The sequence below is a fragment of the Hydractinia symbiolongicarpus genome, chromosome 2 (genome assembly GCF_029227915.1).
Source record: "Hydractinia symbiolongicarpus strain clone_291-10 chromosome 2, HSymV2.1, whole genome shotgun sequence".
Classification (NCBI taxonomy): Eukaryota; Metazoa; Cnidaria; class Hydrozoa; order Anthoathecata; family Hydractiniidae; genus Hydractinia; species Hydractinia symbiolongicarpus.
The window spans coordinates 11,771,166-11,793,941 of NC_079876.1; the positions used below are offsets into that span (position 1 = coordinate 11,771,166).

Genomic DNA, 22,776 nt, shown 5'->3' on the forward strand with positions numbered 1-22,776 from the left:
TTCTGCTGTTCTCAGACACACAAACACCCTTCGCCACATTTCTCATACCAGGACAATCACGCAGATAGACGGTTCGCGCAGCCTTGTATTCTTGGAATAAAAGCAGGTTGAAATGACGAAGCACTTGATACTCGTTGTACAATTTTGTTTCTTGATGTGCAAGGTAATCACATCACTGGCTTTTTGTTCCGCTTCTTGAAAGCCGTTATTACCGGTCGATAGCTAACAAACAGAGCATAGTTCTGATTCTACGGTGAACGGAATGATCAAAACACCCTGTATGTAGTTAAGTCTATTGTGATCTACTTAAAGAATGCCATGAGAAAAAATTCGGTTTAAGCAACTTGGTAGTCATGTGATTGGATTTACGTCGTTTAGAAAAAAAAAAAACGCTTACCTAAACACGAAAAGAAATATGATTGGTTATTATAATTACAATACTTTTTTTATCACACCATGACTATATAAATAATTTGTTTTATGTTGAACAAAAGAATAATTATATATGTAATCAATGTTGCATGACGATTACCAATAAGACAACATAATATAGTGTGGGCTTGGTTTGTCATACACTTTTAGATTTCAGCGAAGAAAGTTCAGCAGCTTTTAACGTCAGCACATTTTTTTAAAAAAGATAAATATATATTTATATACAATTATTTATATATCAACTCTGTTTCACGGGTGAGTTTAGTCAGTTCTCCATCTTTTTTGATAATTATGTTTAAAATATCATTGACTGATATTATCGATATTTAGTCTCCTTGGTTCTTCAAAGATGATTTTTGATTTTTTTAGTTGAACAACATTTAACGTTGAAAGAATTTCAGAACGGAAAATATAGTTATATATATATTTACAAGAAATCACGTTACACGGGTAAGTTTAGTCACTTCTTCATCTTTTTTAAATATTATTGTGGTGATACTTTCGATTTTATAATACTGTCTGTTTTCATGTTTACTTTTTTGTTTCCTTATTTTCTTGTCTTTTTATTTTGCTTTCTTGCATTAAGTTTGTTCACTTGCATTTTTGTCAGTCTGACGCAGGTTTTTCTAACCTTTTATTTTAAAATTAATCACAGCCATCAAGTAGCAAAAAGTAGTTTCTTTTTAATACAAAGAATCACAAGTTTCTTCAGCAACATGTTTCTTATAAAACAAATGCTATTCAATATAACCAAACCCATCTCAGCCTCGTCCCCAGGGCATCTTGTATCGCCGTCCCAGGGTCAGCAAAGATACAAGATGCCCTGGGGACGAGGTTGAACTCAACCGACAATATTTCTTCCTACAGTCTGGGACAGCAATTAGAGGGCTTGGAACGAGGTTGACGGCAATACCTAATAATATATTTTGCAAAATAAAATTTAGAAAATGTTAATGATGTAACCTCAAATAGTTGATGACAAAAACTTTGGTGAAGTATAGAACTTGGCAAGAGAGTGTAAAAAAGTAAAAAATGATGACTCATGTTTTTCTCATGACAAGATGCGTGTAATTAAATAAATAAATACTTGAAAATATTTGCATTCCAAACTACTCTTTTGTAACAAAAACTCTCCTTCGTCGACGTTTTTAGTAATAATATTTTCAGTACTAATATAAAGGAATTCAATACATATACTACAAAGCGTTGAAAAATGCTCGGGCGTATATCTCAGTGTGTATCTTTAGGGGCGTCTAACTTAGAGCTGGGGATGAAGGTCTAAAAAAGAAAATTTTATAAAATTTTACAATTTTATATCTCTATCATCATATTAAAAGCTAGTGGAGCATTTATCATATGTTCTTCCTTCCTTCATTCCTATGTTTAAAGAGGGTTTTTTCTCTTTTTTTTTTACTGAACAGACAAAAGGCGCTGGGGACGAGTTTGAAACAGCCCTTTAAAACAAAGGCGGTGGCGTTATTAGATGAGCGTTTATTAAAAGAAAATACTGGAAGGACAAAACAATAAATTGAGAAAGAATTTAAATAAACGTAGCGAGCGTTTATTCAAGGAATTTCAGTAGTTTTCTCACAAAAAATTAAAGATAGGGGTGTACTAAAACGATAATTTTATAATAATAGGGAGGAGTGTGTTTGTGCATATTACATATAAACAATTTCGTGGTCAGATAGACGAAAGTAAAAAGAAGATAATTTTAATTAAAATCATGGATTTTGTTGTTTACGTAAGTAGAGCGATATGAACTTTAGACATATCATATGAAGTAGACGAAAGTGATAGCGATAGGAGAATGAGAGTAATTAAATAAAAATAGACGTGTATTGATTTATTGACGTCAAAGTTTGAAGTTAAAATACATAAAGACATTAAATTATGATGGTGCAATTCAGTCTTTATGTAAGTTAAGCTAGTTACTTCCTAACCTCCGGACTAGAAGCAACCTCGTCCCCAGGGCATCTTGTATCTTTCTGACATCAATTTTTATATTTACCGAAAACCTCTTTGGGGAAGAGACTATTTAAAGCTAGTCCATGACCCGTTAAAAAATCCACGGGTTTTTTTTGCTCTTTTTACACCGCTTTGCTTGCGTCTTGCTACTTACGGTACTATTTTGCGTGACAGACACATGTAGACGGGTATTAATAATATAAATTACTCGGTAGCCCGTGGATAAACCCATATATTCCATAAAATATATGTTTGTAATTATGTGTATGTAGAACGCTCTTATCTGTAATTAGATATGATTGCATGTTATTTTTTGTATGTAAGAATATTTCTTCTACAAAAGCGACTATATAAAACATCCCCCTATACCTTTTTGATTGGCTAGAACAAATCACATGACAAAATTAAAGTCATTTCACTTGCTAGGAATTTCATTGTCTGCCAACTTAATCTCAATGGCGGGTTGTGTAACTACAATGAATGTAAATACTTTGTCACAAATTTATGTTGGGACATATTCACGTTGCCTACTTTGTTTAAATCTTTTTCATTGAATTAACAAACGTTTTAGGATAAGAAACAACAAATTAAAAAAAAATTCTGCACGCGGTTTCTTTCACGGGTTTAAAAATGAGTATTTTACTACGCTAGTTCCAGTCTGTCTGTAACAAGCAAAGTAGATGTGTTGTTTTTGATTAAAAAAATAGCCGTAGCAACATTTGACATTTGCCAATTTATATTGTTTAAATAACACTTGGGGCATGAAGAAAAAAATCCAGTAAATTCGGACTTGCTATAGTTTCCAATTGTTTTGTCAAATGAAGAAATTATATACAATTAAATCCATGATAAAATGTCTGTTCCGCCTGTAAGTGCAGTTTTGTAGACTTGATTCATCCGTGCTCCGTCGGCGTTCACCTCCGCATTAGTTAAGAACCGCATGGCTGGATTTCTTGTGTAAGACCTGGTTACCAACGACGAAGGGGTCAGGCAAAAGAGATTCATATCTACGTAGTTCTTTTAACTAAGTCAGGAGTCAGTGAATTAGCTAGGATGGTCAGGCTGGCTATGAATAGGCTTGCTCATGGATAAAAAGGACCAGGACTAATCGATAATTCTGAGATCTAAAAGTGTTCGACCAAGACGGAAATCTATCGACGTTTTGTCCGATGAACGTTCTAAACGAGCTAAGGACATCTCCGAACAAACTGGAAATGTGGCGGGCATTTTGCCTGACGAGTCTCCAAAAATTATTTGGAGGGCTGCCATCGCACGTGATTTACGCGTGTGCCAAGGCATGCCTGTTGTTTTTAATTTACAATCAAATATTCTCGTCGTCAACTTAATTAGTCTGAGAAAAATCAAATTCAGGTATTTCCATTTGGATTTGGAGATTCTCTACGTATGCTAGACACGACACAAGATGGTATCACCCGACGAACACCTTTTCCCAAGTGGTTATGAACAAACCAACAAAATTTGCGGTATGCCGCATATCGATAAGATCTAAAAATATCATCTTCAAAAAAGATTCGAAGCAAGAGTGCTAGCGACTTATTTGTTAGAAACTTCGTCCTTTTTTTAAGTCCACGGCTTTCCTGATTGTGAAGAGCGACTAACGCTGTCCACAAAGTGTTCTTTAAAATCACAACAGCATTGAAATCTTCGTGCTCTGTTATAAATTTCTTATCAAAAACACAATAGAAACCTTATACCCAGGCGCTCATTTATAATACAACCAAAAGAAAAAGGTGAGGTCAAATTATATAAGTAGCGTAGCTGGAAGTAATTTATAGGGACCACCTCGTTACAGCACAAACAGTCAACAGCTATAGGCATCCTTTCGCACTTGCACATAGGCACCACTCACTGACCTGGTGTGTCTGCTTCATCGTCATTATAAAAGGGGAATTTGTTGTTCGTTTTTGAGTCGTTTTGGCTCAAACTGAAATCCAATTATGTTTACATTTCTGTTTGTGAACATAATTGATAAACGTAAAAAAATTCTGTTGGGAATATCATTAACGTTTTTTCTTTATTTCTCTAACTGCATGCGCCAACCTCTACACGGGGGTAAATCAATAAATACGTCATTGCATAAATTGCGCATATTAATGTTTTACCCAGTCCTTTTCCGCGTTCGAAGTTCAGGAAAGATGAGGATTGAAAATGGCATGGTCAAGTAAACAAATTCAGTTTAAACTTAAGCTGGATTTCCATCAGTGCAAGTTCTCTTATCGCTCTGGCTTTTTTGAACCATTGATATTTTTTCGCTCTGGTGGAAATTCCAGAGCGACACTTTTTTTTGCTCTTATCATGGCGCCGTAGATTAGTGGTTTATGGCGCCGTAGATTAGTGGTTATAGCTTTATAGTGGTTCGATTCCTCTTGACGGGGATTCAACATGGGCGAGTGAATGTTACCATAGCCCCGGGTTAACCCAAGCCATGTGAGGGAAATTGGGAAGATGGCACACTGTGTGGGCCGTTGGATGTTGCCGGGAGTTGTCTAGTAGAGCGCGGGCCCTAATTGGGTCTGCGTCGCTCAAAATGAGCATTAAATACTCTAGGACTCTCCATCTAAGCCATGGCCCCTCCTAGAAGTAATAGACAGGGTATATCCCTCGATATTTGTGAGGCTAGCCATGTAAAATATGCACATCTATCTATCTATCTATCTATCACTCAATTTCAGTGCGATAGAGCGACAATTATCACAAAGTTGTGATATTTATCGCTCTGGGTTTTCTCCCAAAAGTGCAACTTCAACAAAATACCGAATGCCCTTTTAAAGAAATTGAATAGATTCTATTGAAGTGTAACTTCAGCACATGCTTACACGTGTTGAGCACAAGAAATAGTTTCACATGTGTTATGAAGCGAGCAGTGTTGTAAAGCAAGTTTTATTAAATGGGAAAAACAAATAGGTGGAACTTAAAGGGAAGATGAGTATTTAGCAGAGGCTTTTCGAAATTTTATTATGTCTATACGACAAAAGTTGCAAAGGAGTATCGAGAAAAAAGATCGAGTGGCAAATGCTTGGAGGAAAGTTGAGGATGAATTAGGATGTGAAGAGGGTAAAGTTTATCCTTTTTCGTCAGTTCAATGCGCTATATTTTTGCGCTGTTAAACCTTGCGCGTATTCAGCTTGTTCTATTACTTAATTGGAAAAAATGTTTTTAAATTCAACTGTTTTAAAGTTAAGCTTTTCAAAGATGAGACAACTTAAAAAAAGATACAGCAAGGAAAGGAATAACCTAAAAAGGAAATCTGCATCGGGATCAGGTTTGGCTGACGTTGAATCGTGTGTCAAATTTTAAAGGAATACTCTTTTTTGTCTTGGCTTGATAAGCATTTAAATTAGACACAAAATCAAATATAACGGCTCCGGAGGATGAGGAGGATATTGATTCTTATTCGGAGGCGGCGGTTGAAATTATTTAATTAACAAGAATGACCCTACAACAAAGTCACCAAGTTTGGCCTAGATGACAACTATTGACCTCATTGTGCAATTTCACTTCTTAAAGCAGTTGATTATGCACTCCTTTCAATTCTCTTTCTCTATAAATTTGACGAACACGAGAAAATGGCGATTTTCTTCGTCTCTTTTTTTTTACTATTAAGGCCACAGCTTTTTCTTTTTTCTGAACTGTCTGCCATCTTGAAATGCGTGTGTACACATAAGAAAATTTCGCACAAATAATAATTTGTATTGGCATGCTGTCGCACTGAAACTCATTTGCAGCGTAGAACTCCTGTCGCACTAAATTTTTGTGTAATTTTAGAGCGATAGGAAGGTTGTATTTTAATACTTTTTTCTTTACTTTTCTACCAAGATGTAACTATTATCAAGTTTTAATTTTTTACCAGACAATACCTTTATAACGCGTAAAAACCTCTTTGAAAAATTTTGCGCAACTTCGGTTTAAATAAGTCTAGTTTTGAATTTATTTTGCTTTATGATCATTTTTATCATTTACCAGTCAGCTATTTCAGGTTAACTGTCTATAAGTTTTTTTTAACACAAATATTTATATATGGTTTACTTGCGGAGATTTATTTTGATCACATGCGTCATCTGTGAAGAATACTCACCAGACCACAGACATTTATGTCAACATTCTTTGATCTCTTTAATAAAAGCCGTATTCTATCTGTCTGTTTGCGCACGAGAAAAAAAGTCGTGTTGCGTAACATGAAATGCTACCAGTATAATAATTCTTAAAGAGTATTATGGTAGTTTTATTTATTTTTCGAATTTTTATTAGACACCTTTTGAATTTTCATCAAATTTTGTGTTGGACGTGATAAAAAAGGGAAAGTGAACAGAGATGTCTGCTTTTTGTTGATAACAGCGCTGGTTAATTAATCAAGTTTTGAATGTAGATAATCCCCAGTTACCTAGGGTGGAGCAGCTGATGCCAGTTGTGTCTGAAAGATTTCCCTTTTTTAGTCTCACACTCAAAAGTGCAATGCAATGGCTTCGCTAATTTTATAACGAATTGACGGCAGTCTAAAAGGCTTTAACGTCTTGACGTAACGTCGATAAAGTTAACAAATTATACATAACGGTTTTAGCGGCTTCAAAATTAAATGAAAACAACCCATTCTTCTTATACACTGTCACCATATTATGATAAAGGATTAAATAAGTAAATTAGTTCTCTCGAAGTGTGCTTATTACTACAACTAGTCGTTATCCCGTGAAAAAATTCACAAGAATTCATCTGCCAGGAATATCCACAAAAATATTCCCGTCACCATTTGCAGCTACCATTTGACACAGTGAGTATCCTAATATAGACTAGTCGTTAACCCATAAAAAACACACGAGGTGTCTCGTCTTTAAGTTACACGTTAGTTTGTGTGCCTGTAACACGATATGTTTTTTGCGACATGCATGCAGAATATGTCTGTTGTTAATTACACTTGTTGGCATTCCGTGGAAAAATCCAAGAACCACCGGTGAATCAATATAACACCAAATATATTAATCATGTATTTATGATGCCATAATAATAGAATTTCATGACTAACTGTAGCGAATGCTGTGCTGAGATCAATAAGGTTTGATATATCTCTTGACTCAACTGAATGATTACATGATCATTTGACTGGCCTGCCAAACAGCCAAATGTCTTATTATACTCGCACTTTGTCGGAATTTAAGTTTATGTATATTTTTAAAAGTCTTGGGTTGTTTTCCTTACTGATAACGTTGCGTAAATAGACTGTAGTAACACATGGGTGTTAAAGCACAATCTGGAGTATTTCCATTCAGACTGAAGAAGTAAAGAGGGGTAGAGTGGAACAAAATTCGAAAACGGACTTCAAATTCCAATCTTATCTTTTGTTTTTTCAAACCAATCAAAAATCAGTTATACAAAACTTTAACCCGCAAAATTATATCTTAAAAACAAATTGGGACACTGTGAAGTCTTAAGTTGTAAAGAATTCGTTATATAGTCTCCCTTTCTCTAATATTATTGTAAGAGAAAGTAAAAAAATGTGATCTCACATCAGTTTTAAAAAGTTGTGATGAAAAACAAATAAAGCAATACGGTAAAATTAAAAATAGCCATTTTACAAATTGTTTATCGGTATACTACAACCTGTATGCTGAATAATTAATTTAGTAGTATTAAAACTATAATTTGCTTCGTAGAAACAACGAACAAACGCACTAATAAACATTATATTTAGAAACAGAAGAAACGTTCTGTTAAGAGCATTTTTGAAGAAAGAACGTCAACGCGGGTGTGTTGTTGTTCTTTTAATTAATTGATCTAATGTTGCTACAGGACACAAAATAACAAATGCAATGTATCTCTATCGACTTTGTTGCGATAGGCGAATTTCCATGAACTTCTAGTAATTTTGTTGATAAACAGTATGAAAAACTTGTATTGATATTTCTTGAATTGAAATTGAAATTATCTTATAGATATTATAGTCATGGCAACGGCAGTACCTCCAACAGGATCTTCTCACCACGCATTGATCGCAAACAATGAATATCAAATTAAATTGGTCACGCTTCTCAATGAATGTTGTGACCACTTACGTGAAATTTTACATGATCCTGCCCGTGGCAACATGCCAAGGGATAAGAAACAATTATATCTGTCATTAAAACAATATAAGAAACGTTTAAACCATTTGAAAAGAGATCAGCTGGAAATCGTTTTTCCACAAGATAAGGAAACAGATTCGGGATTGTTTGACATCACTATTTTATGTGACGTTCTAATTAATTGTTGTCACGGTATACAAGCACCAATTGGTGGATGGAGGACCAGAACACCGCAACCAAATGATTTCAGTGTCGGTGCTGACATCATTCGAATCAGAAATGAGCGGAATAATGTTATGCATGGAAGAGCAATGAGTTCAGCACAATATAATCAGCTATGGAATGCCATAGAAGGTATATTAAGAAGACTCGGATACGACATAACAAAAATTAAAGATTTGAAATCTGGTTGCTTGAATGACTTAGACTTATTTAAGATTGAAATTATGAAAGCAGTTACTGAAATTTTAAATTTCAATGTTAACAAAAACCAAGACAATATAAAACAAAATCAAGATGACATCAAAGCAAATAAAGACAGTATTCAGCAAAACGAAGATGGTATTAAACAAAATCAAGGTGACATCAAAGCAAATAAAGATAGTATTCAGCAAAACGAAGATGGTATTAAACAAAATCAAGGTGACATCAAAGCAAATAAAGACAGTATTCAGCAAAACGAAGATGGTATTAAACAAAATCAAGGTGACATCAAAGCAAATAAAGATAGTATTCAGCAAAACGAAGATGGTATTAAACAAAATCAAGGTGACATCAAAGCAAATAAAGACAGTATTCAGCAAAACGAAGATGGTATTACACAAAATCAAGGTGACATCAAAGCAAATAAAGACAATATTCATCAAAACGAAGATGGTATTAAACAAAATCATGGTGACATCAAAGCAAATAAAGACAGTATTCAGCAAAACGAAGATGGTATTAAACAAAATCAAGATGACATCACAGCAAATAAAGACAGTATTCAGCAAAACGAAGATGGTATTAAACAAAATCAAGATGACATCAAAGCAAATAAAGACAATATTTATCAAAACGAAGATGGTATTAAACAAAATCAGGATGACATCAAAGCAAATAAAGACAGTATTCAGCAAAACAAAGATGGTATGAAACAAAATCAAGATGACATCAAAGCAAATAAAGACAGTATTCAGCAAAACGAAGATGGTATTAAACAAAATCAAGCTAACATTAAAGCAAATAAAGACAATATTCTGCAAAACAAAGGTGGTATTAAAGAGAATAAAGAGAATTATAATCGATTAGCAGCCGAAGTGGAAATAGTAAAGCAAACTATTTCTTCATCATTATGTGATCAGAAGAGTTCTCAGTTGGAAGAAACTATAAAAGAACAACCCAGGTGTGTAATTCTTTTTCTATATTGTTCTATCATTAAATTGATTCTGTCAACTTAACATAAAAGGCAAATATGGTAAAGTAAATAAGTTACCATTCAATTAAATTCCACTTTATCTTGGTGTAACTAAATCACTTTTCTGTAATGATTTCAATGCATAGGAGAGTCATCAGCAATAAGAGTACATCAGATTGAAATTATGACAGCACTGATTGAAATACAAAAATGTAAAGTAAATAAAAACAAAGACAACATTAAGTAAAATCTATATAACTTTAAGAATGGACTATTTATATTCAAGTTGATGTAAAAAAAACCCAAAACGAAGTTAGGAACATTCAAAACGATTATGATTGAAAGACGGAATGGGAACAGTAAAGTCCTTTGTTGTCATCGTGTCGTTCAAAAACTTGTCACTTAAACACTATTGACTTAAAACGGCCTAGAAAGAAGATACCTTTCTTTCAGAAAATAAGATTTTATCGTTTTTTAGGACAATATTTCATACAGTTACTTATTATTCTAATTTATATTTTAATGTTTATTTTAGTTATATACTATTAAAAAATTTCCGAGGAGATTTTCTAATACAATTTGAAGATGGCTGCTCCCACTGGTCTATGAAAAGTGTACAAGTCATCATTACTGAAAATTTTGTGATAGAATCAAAAGAACTTCATGTCGACAACGATTACATTGTGGAAGAAGAAGAAGGGACACTAATCCTGATTATTTACAATCACATTGCCAAATCGATTAATGGGTTATCAGTTAAGTTAGTTGACAGTGAAAGTAAAACTCATTTGATTCCAATTGAAGGTGAGTAAATTTAGATAATGTATTCTATCTAGTACGGAAAAAATGAATAAGGAGTTGGAACAATAAAAACAAAACAGAACAAAAAAATACATTACTTACTAATGTAGCTGTGCATGGGGGCAGAGCACAAGTAAAACAAGTTGGGAAAGCTATATTTACAAGTAGAACAAATTTAATCTTAAGGGTTTATTTAAAATATTATTCGAACCATAAAGAAAACATTGTCAAGATTTTGTTAGAATAGCAATCATTTCAACGATGCAAGCCATTTACCTCGACAAAAGTTTTACTTTGGCTATGCGAACGCAAAAATATATAAAAATTATTGCAAAGTTTCTTGAATAATAACGTTTAGTATTCTACACAAAAAACTTTTACGTCTCTAGCGCGTTGTTTTGTACAGCACTTTAGATTAAAATTGTTTGAGTAGAAATGTTGCAAAGTAAAATAATTTTTTTAATTAGATATTGCACTGGTCCGAGCACATATGTGTACAACCAGCTATTTTGATGTTAGAACCCACAACAGTGGAAGAATATCTGAACAGATAAAATGCATTGTAGGAGCAGAAAGAGAAGAAACAAATATTGAATTTATATGTGGTGGTAGCCTGCAAACAATGGAACCTAAGGAGTACGAAGCATTTGAAAGAGATTACATCCAGCGTTATTTCACCGTCAATGGTAAATGCATGGAAGAACCACTCCAAATTCCACCCCCAATGCCAAAAGTCACACATTCCTTATTCGCACAAAAGATAAAGGATGTTATAATCGAATTACAACCTCGTTTGTTTACAATATTTACTCATTATAACACGAAGGAACATATTCGATTTCTAAAACTGGATAAAGAATTTTCTTTGAGTTTGGAAAGCACAATTACTGATAACAAAAGAATTCTACTTGTGTTGCCAAATTATATCATCAACATTAGATACACAGAAACAACCGACGCAGTAAGAATACAAGATGAAGTCAAAGCGGGCGAAGAAGACTTGAAGGAGCTATCTATCATCACTAAAAAACATCTTAAAAATGGTCACCTGACAATGGTTAATGTTGTAGCTGCACCACATTTCGAAGATATCGAAAATATCCACCTTTGTGTAGATTGCAACTTACTCTCCAAAAAAACTTTGGCTGAGGATAGAAATATGACGAAGTTCTTTTCAAATATTTTGCAAAGCTCACAAGTACAAAATAATGTTCAGGACAACAAGGAACGGTATATCAACATAGTTGGTAAAGTCATGTGTTTTATGGCTACAAGAAAAGCACTCTATTCTGTTCCTTCACTCAGTAACAACGTCCACGAACAAATAAGCTCGTTAATACTTTCTCCACAGCAACTCCGTCATTTATACAACAACTCTTTAAAAAAAATTATAATCGGTCCTCTAGGCAGTGGTAAGACAGTGCTAGCTTTAGCACATTTGGAAATAGCTTACGAGCGCTCTGAGAATAGATCGGTCATATACTACGTTATTTGGGACGGCAACACATTGCTTAAACGGGATATTGTCAATCATACTAAAAGATTTAATTACAAAGCCGCTGTCGAAGTTGTTGTAAAGGATAATGTCGAATTAGCTAAGGATTTGAAAATGAATGAAGTGCCAACACCATACCAGTTATTAGAGTCATTGGTTAAGAAACATGTTGACCAAAACCTGCATCTAATAATTGATGAATTAAATGGAGAGTTATTTAACAAGGAAGAATCATCTTTGCTTAAACACTATCTGGAAACTGAAGACAAATTAAATAACTCTTTCATCATTTTTTTCCCACAATCCATTGAGAAACATAGAACATTAATTTCACACCAAAGAGTCACAATACATGACAAGTACAAGTATGAAGAAACAGGAATGAAAGTTTTAAAACTGAACAGAGCAATGAGAACAACCCGGATAATCTTTCAGTTTTTAAAGGCTTTTGAAAATGAAGTAGAACAAGACAAGGTAACAATGAAGCTTCCCGATCAGCAATCAAAAGAAGGAATGTCCACCAAAAAAAATATCGAAAAAATACTGAATTTCTTTTCCAAAATTTGGAAAAAACAACCACAACAGCAGCAAGAGCCACAACGGCGACAACAACAACAACAGCAGCAGCGGCAGCAGCAACCACCACCACCACCGCAACAACAAGGACAAACTACCAGTAGCAATGTCACGCCGATAATAAAAGGAGAAGAAGAAAGTTTTGAAACACCGGTTGATATTGATGTCGTTGCAGCTTCCATACCAGATGGGGATCTTTCGGGTAATGTTAGAATTGACACTTCATTAAAATTTAATACAGCGTATTCAATCGGTCATAATATCAAAGGAACAAAACCGTTATTGATACATCCGGCAAAAACTCCAACAACAGACAAAGAGTTTATACCAATGTTAGCACTTGTTTTACAAGATGTATGTTTACATCATGCCACTAAACGTTTGTTCATATATAACACATTCCCTCAAAAGGATATTTTTTACAGATTACTGAAACTGTTAAAAATTGATTTTCTTCGCTACGACAAGTACACTGACTGGAAAGTTTTAAATTGTGATGATATCACAGTTAAAAATCCCTTACAGAGTCAAACTTATAACCTGCTCACTACTATTGAGGGAAGTCGTGGAGTTGAAGCAGCCGAATGCATCTGTATAATTGAAAGCAATGATTGCAAGTTAAAACATTTGACGTTAGAAGCAATGTCCAGAGCAACACAAAATCTGGTCCTTGTTTCAACGTCCAACGTTTACCAATCAGATACAGTAAAATCATCAACTGGTAATATCATAAGTAAACTGTTAGCTGAACATTTGGTTGAATACAATGTAGAAGTCTCAAACGATAAAGATACGGAAATACCGTTCACAAAGTCTATGAAAAGTAACAATAAAATAGTTTTTAACATAAAACCACAATATTGGAAATTCAAAGAAATGATAAAAGATTTGGAACATGTTGGTTGTCAGGCAACGGATGAACGCCTAAATGCGCACGAGATCGTTAGGAAAAAGTAAGTAAAATTTTTAAACAATAGAGAACAAATCCTCTTCTGAATAGTTCTTAAAAGATTTTAAATTTAGTGATTCATATTAAAGAATTGGATGGTAATGGTTGTGTTATATTAAAATAAAAAGCTCACACGAGATGACTAAAGTGTGATCATTTCACAATCCTCTCTCCTTTCTTTTGTGAAATTTGTTCTAGAGAGGCAAAAAAATCACGACATATGTGTCAGGGCCTATTCTGTACTTAATAAAAACATTGTAAGAGTTTTCTGATGTTAAAAATGTTAACCTGCTGCTAAGCATGAAAATAAAAAAAATTATTAGACAAAATTTTGATCATCTTTTAATTTATTTTATTAAGTAAAAGTCATTAGTTTTGTTAGAAAATATGATATAAATGCAATATTAATAATTTTAGCTTTTATCCTCCTGGAAAAGTGAGCAATATAATTTGCTCATATTTGTCACCTACATCATGTATATTGAGATGGCAAAAGGACGCTAATAAATACACCGTTAGTAGACAAGAAAGTAAAAGTTTAACCTGGAATAACTTAGCAACTGACATTTCTTGCAATCAATACATCGTTAATGACATGGTAATTGGTGAATCGTGCAAGTTTTGTGTAGTTGCTAAAAATCATCTTGGTGTATCTGATGACAGCACTGTGTCTTATCGTCACGAGTAAGATTTTATTCAACTTCTATTAAAAACATTTTATAGCCATGTGTTAAAAAGTATGTCAGGCTTCAGGAATATTAACATGTGCTCAATTTTTTTAGACTTCCAGACGTCATGGGTGTCCAATTTAAAGGTAAGAGAAATAGTTATCGTTTTATCAGCATAATTTTAAGCTAGAAAATCACCACAACACTCTTTGTCACAAAATAGTCATAAAAAAATTAGCTTGACAAAATAGACAGAAATAAGTGTTGACTAATTGTGTGATTTAAAAAAAATTAACATTTATTAAAAAATTTTCTTGTTCATGTTGTTATTTACCTGTTACAAAAAGAATGCGGAATAGTTAAATATTTGCTTTCTTCGTTACCCATATTACAACAAACAAATTATTCTAATTATTTGTTAAACATTTAATTTATTACTGTACTTATACCATGGGACACGCAAAGTCAATTTAATGACACTATTGTCTGAAACAAATTTAGTCCTAGAACCTTTTAAGAATTTTTTTTCCATCTGGTGTTGCTTTTAAAACAGATCTTTACTAAAAACGTAAGAGGTTATTAGACGTTTTTGTTTTCCTTTTGTAAAATTTCGACAATGTTTTCTTTCTCGGTCATATGACATTAATTAAGAGAAACTAAGTGTTATCAAGTAAAAATAAATCTACTCTGCACATTGGTAATATATATCCTAAAAGGAGGCTTTGGAGTGACAAAACATCAAAGGCAAAAGTACTTCCGCTAAAATGTAGTGTGCTGATGTTGCTGTTGTGTCAATAAAAGTGATACAAAACTTCTCACTTGGTATTAATAAAGTTTTCAAACTTTGTCAATAGAAAAAATTTTGTTCAAATATTGCCATTAATTTTGTTACTATCTCGTCGTTGCTCGATTTATTCAAATCATTTGTTTAGCATAGATTATTAATAATTTAAAAGTAATACATATTTTCTGCATAATTTCTGGTGTAGTTTAGCCTAGTTAGCTAAGTTTTTTCTCGGATATCTAATTCAGTTTTTCTCAAACGAAAGTTTAGACGCAAACAAATGTCAGAGCAATTCCCTTAAATTTAAATTCAAACCACGCATTATTTATGGCTATATCGTACTTTGCTGGGCATAGTTAAAGAAGCAAAGATAAACTGCTCAACAAGTGTATGCAAAGTGAGAACGTCCTTTTGAGACCTACATTTACCTGCAAAAGGGATATTTTTACGAAGCGAATTGGGAATAGCGAATTCGGCGGCTAATTACCAGCGAAATATCTATTTGATTTTCACGGGAAACAAAAAAAACATGTGACCAATTTAACATTCTCAGTGTAAGCACTTTTTCTGGTATTAAAAACCGGATAGTTATTTTGAATTCTAAATAAACAGTTTTCTTATTGGTTAAAAGATATTTTATAAAATATTTCTACTTTTCGGGGAAGAGAATTTTTCAAAGCAAAATCAAAACAAACAAAACTTTGCATGCTCAGATATATTTAGTTGGCGAACTCGTTTAGCAATACAAACAATGAGGCTGAGTAAAAGAAAACAAAATAAGAACATCGGCAAGACTAAAACACCAATTTTCTCTCTACTCCCGAGAGAAATACATTTGGCAAAAAGAAATTTTAGCAGAATCAATCGCAAATGTTTTTATGAATCTTTGAAATGAATAACAAAATAAAAACTACTTTTACCGGTACATGTTATAATAAGGAACATTTCAGGCTGTAACGAATATAAGCGTATATATTGTAAATGTACCTTCAAGCTTCAAGTTTACTCCAATACAACACTAAAGCTTGCTGACTTACCAAATTTCACACCAAGTTTAAAAAAACTATTCCCTTTTGCCTTTTCTTTTTGAACCCGTAGCTAGCTCTCGGTCATACTTAAATTTCGCATAATAATTTGAAAGTTGATCACTTTGTGCAAAGTTGGACAATGTTGTATGATGCGAATTCTCCCTGTAAGTCGCTTGGCGCACTATTTACAGTAAAACTCTTATAACGACTACAGCCTCGTCTCTATGTTATATGGACTTTGCAGAGGGAAAAGCCTGTTATTCAAGTTAGTAATGAAAAGCCTTGTTTTCAAGTTACCCACATTTGAAAAATATTGCTAATAGTAACCACCCGGTGAGAAAAAACAAACAATCATAAGCAAATCAAATCATTTCGTCGTAAAATTTAGACTGATTTTTTCTTTCCTTGTTCTGACTAGAACGAACAAACTCCCCAAATTTATAGTGTAGCGTGTGAGTCTGAGTTAGTGTTAGGCAGTTGATTTTGATATTTAAAGCGCATATTTTGTAAATATACATCATAGATTCAATTTTACTCCAACACATACTCTAAAGCTGGCTTAACATACCGAATTTTGCACCAAGTTCGGAAACACTATTTACATTTACCTTTCGTTTTTGAACACGTGGCTCTCGGCCATACTTAAATTTTGCTGAATACTTTTCAAGCAAGATGCCTCGTACCACTTTACTGTTCCATGCAAAGTGGCTTTCCTGAAGTTGATCACTTTGTACAAAGTTGGTCAATGGTTTATGATGCGATTTCTCACTGTAACTTGCATGGCGTACTATTAACAGCAAAACTCTTATAACGACTACAGCCTCGTTTCTATGTGATTTGATTTTTGTAAAAATTACATTAGAAATTTGCAGAGGGAAAGCCTGTTTTTCAAGTTAGTTACAATATAGTATTGAATAACCTCGTTTTCAAGTTTTCCACATTTTTTAAAAATTATTGTTAATACTAACCATCCGGCGGGAAAAAAACAATCATAAGCAAATCAAAAGTCATTTCATCGTAAAATTTAGACTCGGTTGGTTTTTTGTTTTAACAATATCTTTTTCCTAAAGCTGCTGAGTTTGAATTTTTGCAATATCTAAGGCTCGTGCTCTTTTTTGTTCTTATAAAGAAACCCGCACAGTTTTTAATCGATCGCGTGTCAGAGAAACATCTTTGAAATGTTCGTGCAGACGAAATCGAATATATTGAGTACAGTCATTCTATTTTTATCACTATATCATACTCAACCAAAACGAATATGTTTCATTCAAGAAATAATGTTGATAGAAACTGGTCGTTTGAGGTGAGAGAAAATTTAATTTTGATAAAAGAAGTAGCTAGTTTTTATTATACATTATTTTTATTCCTGAGAAACCCGTTTACAATTAACGGAGTATTTACTAAGAGCTGTGTACCTAAGTCTCGTGTTCTTTAGAACTTGTTCTTATAAAGAACCGATCGCGTGTCAGAGAAACAATCTTTAACATATTCGTGCAGACGAAATCGAATATATTGAGTACAGTCATTCTATTTTTATCACTATATCATACTCAACCAAAACGAATATGTTTCATTCAGCAAATAATGTTGATAGGTCGTGTGAGGTGAGAGAAAATTTAATTTTGATAAAAGCAGTAGCTAGTTTTTATTATACATTATTTTTATTCATGAGAAGTCTGTTCACAATTAACGGAGTATTTACTAAGAGCTGTGTAATTTTAATTTTTTTTTAGAATTTAAACTGAAAAAACTAACAAACTCTTTTTGCGTGCTTGAGATTATGCTCTGTCTTGCAATTTTCTCCATACAATCTGAAAAAGCGTTATTTGTTCAATATTAATATTTAGTGAAGTTTTTTCTTTGTTCGTAAGAAACTAAATAAAGTCATGGAATAAGCATACTAGCCAGCCTCGGTTTTAGGGATTCATCGCCGTCTTCCCACATGCCATATAGATAAAAAAATCCCTAGGGACAAGAGTGCTAGATTAGACAATACTAATATTTGGTAAAATTTTTCCTTTGTTTTAAAAAGCTAATTGAAGATTCATGAAATAAGCAGACTATCCAGCCTCGTTTCCAGATCTAGCCCAGATTTATCTTTTTGTTATTTTCCGGCATAAGAAATAGATAAAAAATCCCTGGGAACGAAAGTGCTAGACTAGGTTGGTTTATAAAAACGCATTATGTTATCGTAGTAATTGTAGGAATAGCTATATTTACTTCCGAGATTTTTATTAAAAATGTCATGTGAAATTATTTTAACAGGCGAAAAATTTTAGGGTCTCGACATTAACTGAAACATTTCCGTGGTTCATACAAGTAAAACAATTTTCTGCTGATGCAAATTATCCTATACATGATGACGTCAACATATTAATATTAACTTGAATAAAAATAAATTATTACTATACTTTTTGTTTCTGTGTTTTCACAATTACTTTTTTTATGTTTAATACATTATAAAATGTTTTACAATAAAAAAAAGTATTTAATGATGTCATAAGTTTTTCGTTATCATGTTTCATTAATTTATAAATTTATAATTTTTATTCATTTATTATTTTATTTTTAGATATCGTGGAAATTATTATAACTAACGATATCGAGAAACTGCAAAAATTACTATCCATTCATCCAAACATCGTTCACATGAGAGATGAAGATGAACGCACACCATTGATGTGGACAGTACGGAACACCGACAATACATCAATGGTGGAAATACTCATCTCATATGGGAGTGATGTTTGGGCGGAAAATAGTGTGAAACGAAACAGTTATCATTCGGCTGCAATATATGATCGTCACACAATATTGGATATGTTATGTCGACATGATGTAACAAACATCAACCGTGGAAATGTTAACAACCGCACACCATTACATCATGCTGCAGATAATGGTCACATCTCATGTGTTGATGTTTTGTTGCGTCATGAAAATATTGATGTGACGATCGAAGATATACATGGAAGAACAGCTTATGATTATGCTGGAAGATGGAATGAACACAACCGGGAAATAATAAGACGAAAAATAAAAGAATACGAAGTAAGTTATTAAGTTGATTTAATAAATTAGAAAGAAGAATAAATTTGTATTTTATTTTAATTTGAAAATAATAAGGATTAAATAATTGTTTAAATAAATATTTAGGTATGGAATGTTTTTATTTTTTTAAATTTTGGTGCGAAGAAATTAAAAGTTAATAAATTAGAAAGAAGAATGAATTTTTTATTTCTTTTAATTTGATAATAATGATGATAAATGAAAGTTAAAAAACGAATGAAATGATTCGCAATAATAAAAGGATGGATGATTTTTATTTGAGTGGAGTAAACTAATTAACAAATTGAAGGATATAATGAATTCAAATTTAAGAAACTTAAGAATAAAATGTTGAATGTCAAGAATATTTTTTTATAACAAATTGGATAAAATGAATAAAATACTTAAGAATAAAATGTTGAGGTTGTCAAGTAGATTATTGTGACAGTCCAAAGTAGAAAGTATTTTTAATAAAAAATAGTGAATAATTATAGCTGTTAACAATTCTGACAGCATTAATTTTTATGTATGTAATAATAATGAGAGGAGATACTGTAAGAGATAAGTATATATTATAACGAAATTAAAAATAATAAATTTTATAAGAGAAAAAGAAGAAGTAAAAATACAATTTCGTACCCAGACTGTTTTTTATTTTACATCTTCTGAAATTGATAGTTATTATTGTTAGCATGAATTGAATATTATAGATCTGAAAATATTTAAAATAAAAGATATTTAAAACATTCAAAAATAAGAATGCCACGATGTTAAACTTTTTTTTCGTAATCCGAAATTATTTTATTTTTTGCACAGCGATTGTACAAATTTCGCGTTATAAAAGGATTTTATGAACAAATTGACAGATTGTCTCTCATTTAGAAGACATGGCCATGACGATGGTTGTTCTAATACTTAAGTAGCTATACTTTAAAATAACACATCTATTTATCTTTTAGGACAGGACGAAGTAAATATTTCAAATGATTTTGTTTTGAAAAACAACAATCAGTTTGTAAGGTGAGACGATACTTTATACAATTGGATATATTTCTCTTTTGTTATTTCTATTTTTAACTTTCTTTCATGAAATTTATTTATTTTTTAGATGAGGAACGAGTCCATTTTTTAGTTTTATTTTATATTGTAATAAATTTATTTGTAGTAAAACGTACTGAAACATTTTTCTGTTCGATTTTTATCAAGCCTTGTTTCGTTTATATTTCATTCAGGAAGCGACACATGTCAAAGGTCACGTGTTTTTTTAAACTGTCTCAAACTTGCCGCATGGTGCAATGTAGAGTGAATCTTATTTATTACAAACGTGAACTGATATACTTTCTCAACCTCGTCCCCAAGTCTTGTTAGGCCTTTATATTTTGAAGGCCCTGGCTGGTCACGTGACGACAGAATACCCACGTATAGTGGGTATTTTGAAAATAATTATTTGTCTCGCTCTTCCAAAATATACACAAGCAGTCGAGAAAAAAATGAAAGAACTGACACAATTATTTAGAACTAGTCGTTGCCCGTGGAAAAATCCACGGCTTCGCCCGTCCTTTATATTTACCCGTCGCAACAAAGTGGATAAAAATATATCGCATTTGATATTCGTGTTTCCGTAACATCATTTTCTAACTCAGCGGGGGGTCCGAGCAGAGACAGACAGACGGAATACGGCTATTATAATAGAGATGGTTAAAATAATATTAATAAGAAAAAAATATATATATATTTTTATATAAATATTTTTATATAAATATTTTTATATTGTAAAAATTATTTTTATTTATTTATAATAACATTGTTTAATGTATAAAAGAACTGTTAATAAATATTGTATAATATATTAAACATTCACACTTGCTTACCTGTTTTTAATTTCCAGTACTTCTCCCCTTTTCTTAAACTTCTTCCCATTTTAAAAAAGTTCATCTTATCCTGATTGTACTGAAGAATAGCAATTTAACATTTATTAAGTAAAATTCGAAATAATAAAGCAAATATAAAGACATATTTTTTTGTGTTTACATGATACTTGTCAAAAGCCGCCATTATATGGAATTTTTTTTGTAGGATGAAACCCAGTTTGACGTCATCTCCTAGATGGTAAAAGAAAGCCCATGAATATGTTGCCGCAAAACTCATAAAACATTTTTGTGAATAATTATAAAATTAATGTCTAAGACAAATAGAAGTAGTGCCAAAAAGCATTCTTTCTTTTCAGCCTCCCAACAGGTAAGAATCAACGAGTTGCGTGAACTATCCTCGTCCCCAGGATTTGTTGCCTGATAAGTCAAATCCGCTAGCGCTCAGGCTACATCTCAATAAGGCAAGAACCCCTGGGAACGTGGTTGTGCGTGGACCCATGAACAGAGTAGATACTTTTTCAAAACGAGTATAATATAAGATGAACACTTTTCACCGGATGTTTTGATCAAGGCTGTCAAAAAGCCTTTGGTAAATTTTAATCATAGTAAATGGAGTCCTGCGCAAATTTCAGCATAGATCCTGCGCAAATTTCAATACGCACTCGTCTTTTACGTTGCACCTAGGGCTTCCCTTATTATAATACAGGAATTTACGGACTTCTATTTTGATCTGCGCGTTATTTTTGCTTGCCAGAACCTTTGATCGTTTGCGTGAATTCCATCCTCGATCACAGGACATGTCGTGATGATCAACGCTTTCTGAATCAAAAACGCTTGCTGAGTTAAACTGTGTAATCAACAAAAACTCTGTCCATGTGGGCATTGCTATACATTTTCTACTCTTTTGCGGACTTTTTCGTGAGGGAAGTAGCAAAATAAGTTATTGCTCATCTCCAGTACCTGTTACAATCTCATCTTCAAACAAAACAAAACAACCGTATGATATATATAAATCGCTTATCCATGTGGGTATGGTGACATGATCCATCGATTTGGGAGATCAGTTCTAGAACTAAGTATGATTTCAAACTTCGTGTAAATTTGATTGATCAGCATTTTAAGTACAAATTGCGCGACCTCACTCAAAATTGGTTAGCTTTAATAAAGCTCAGAGAGTATGCTGATGCTGGTCATGAGTAAAATTCTGCTGGGGATTATTTGTTGATGGAACTATCCGTCCAATATGTCGAACCAAAAGATGTCAACAAGCTATATACAATGGCAATAAACAGATCTATTCTTTTAAATTTTAAAGCGTTGTTGGACTAAACGGTTAAATTGCGAGTTTGTATGGACCTACGGAAGGTAGGAGACACGATTGTGCTCTTTTGAATACTTCCGGATTACTTCAAAGTTTACAACATTCACATTCGCCTAATGAACAGTTATTGTGCATTTATGGTTATCTTGCATACCTCATTCGTCCACAAATAATATGGCCCTTTAAGGATGCGAATATACTACTAATCAAAGACCGTTAAATGAGGCCATGAGCAAAGTGAGAATATCTGTGGAATGTATATTTGGTGACATTGTGAATTACTCGCATTTTTAGAAAAAGTTGAAGATAGGCTTGAGTGCTGCTGGAAAAATGAATTCACTTTGTGCACTTCTTCATGATGAATT

General features: G+C 32.8%; 1 protein-coding gene across 2 annotated transcripts; it reads left to right on the plus strand.

Moving 5' to 3' along the window:
• Positions 1-542: 542 nt before the first annotated feature.
• LOC130629422 (uncharacterized) lies at positions 543-21,085 on the plus strand. Of its 2 annotated transcripts, XM_057442603.1 has the most exons (10): positions 543-687; positions 802-882; positions 8,346-9,858; positions 10,406-10,674; positions 11,139-13,695; positions 14,109-14,375; positions 14,474-14,505; positions 18,744-19,222; positions 20,179-20,239; positions 20,328-21,085. In XM_057442603.1, exons 3-9 carry the CDS (start codon positions 8,357-8,359, stop codon positions 20,191-20,193), a joined length of 5,121 nt encoding a protein of 1,706 aa, XP_057298586.1. In that variant the 5' UTR covers positions 543-687; positions 802-882; positions 8,346-8,356; the 3' UTR covers positions 20,194-20,239; positions 20,328-21,085. The 2 variants fall into 2 exon arrangements, with proteins under 2 accessions (XP_057298586.1, XP_057298587.1); XM_057442604.1 differs by lacking the exons at positions 543-687; positions 802-882 and adding an exon at positions 4,772-8,158.
• Positions 21,086-22,776: the final 1,691 nt, after the last annotated feature.

What these genes read in the sequence shown, in the direction of transcription:
- LOC130629422 (XM_057442603.1), top strand. Translation starts at nt 8,357, where the DNA reads ATGGCAACGGCAGTACCTCCAACAGGATCTTCTCACCACGCATTGATC. An exon ending in ACTGTGTCTTATCGTCACGA is followed by an intron (nt 14,376 to 14,473) that starts GTAAGATTTTAT and finishes CAATTTTTTTAG; the next exon opens with ACTTCCAGACGTCATGGGTG. An exon ending in CATGGGTGTCCAATTTAAAG is followed by an intron (nt 14,506 to 18,743) that starts GTAAGAGAAATA and finishes TTTTATTTTTAG; the next exon opens with ATATCGTGGAAATTATTATA.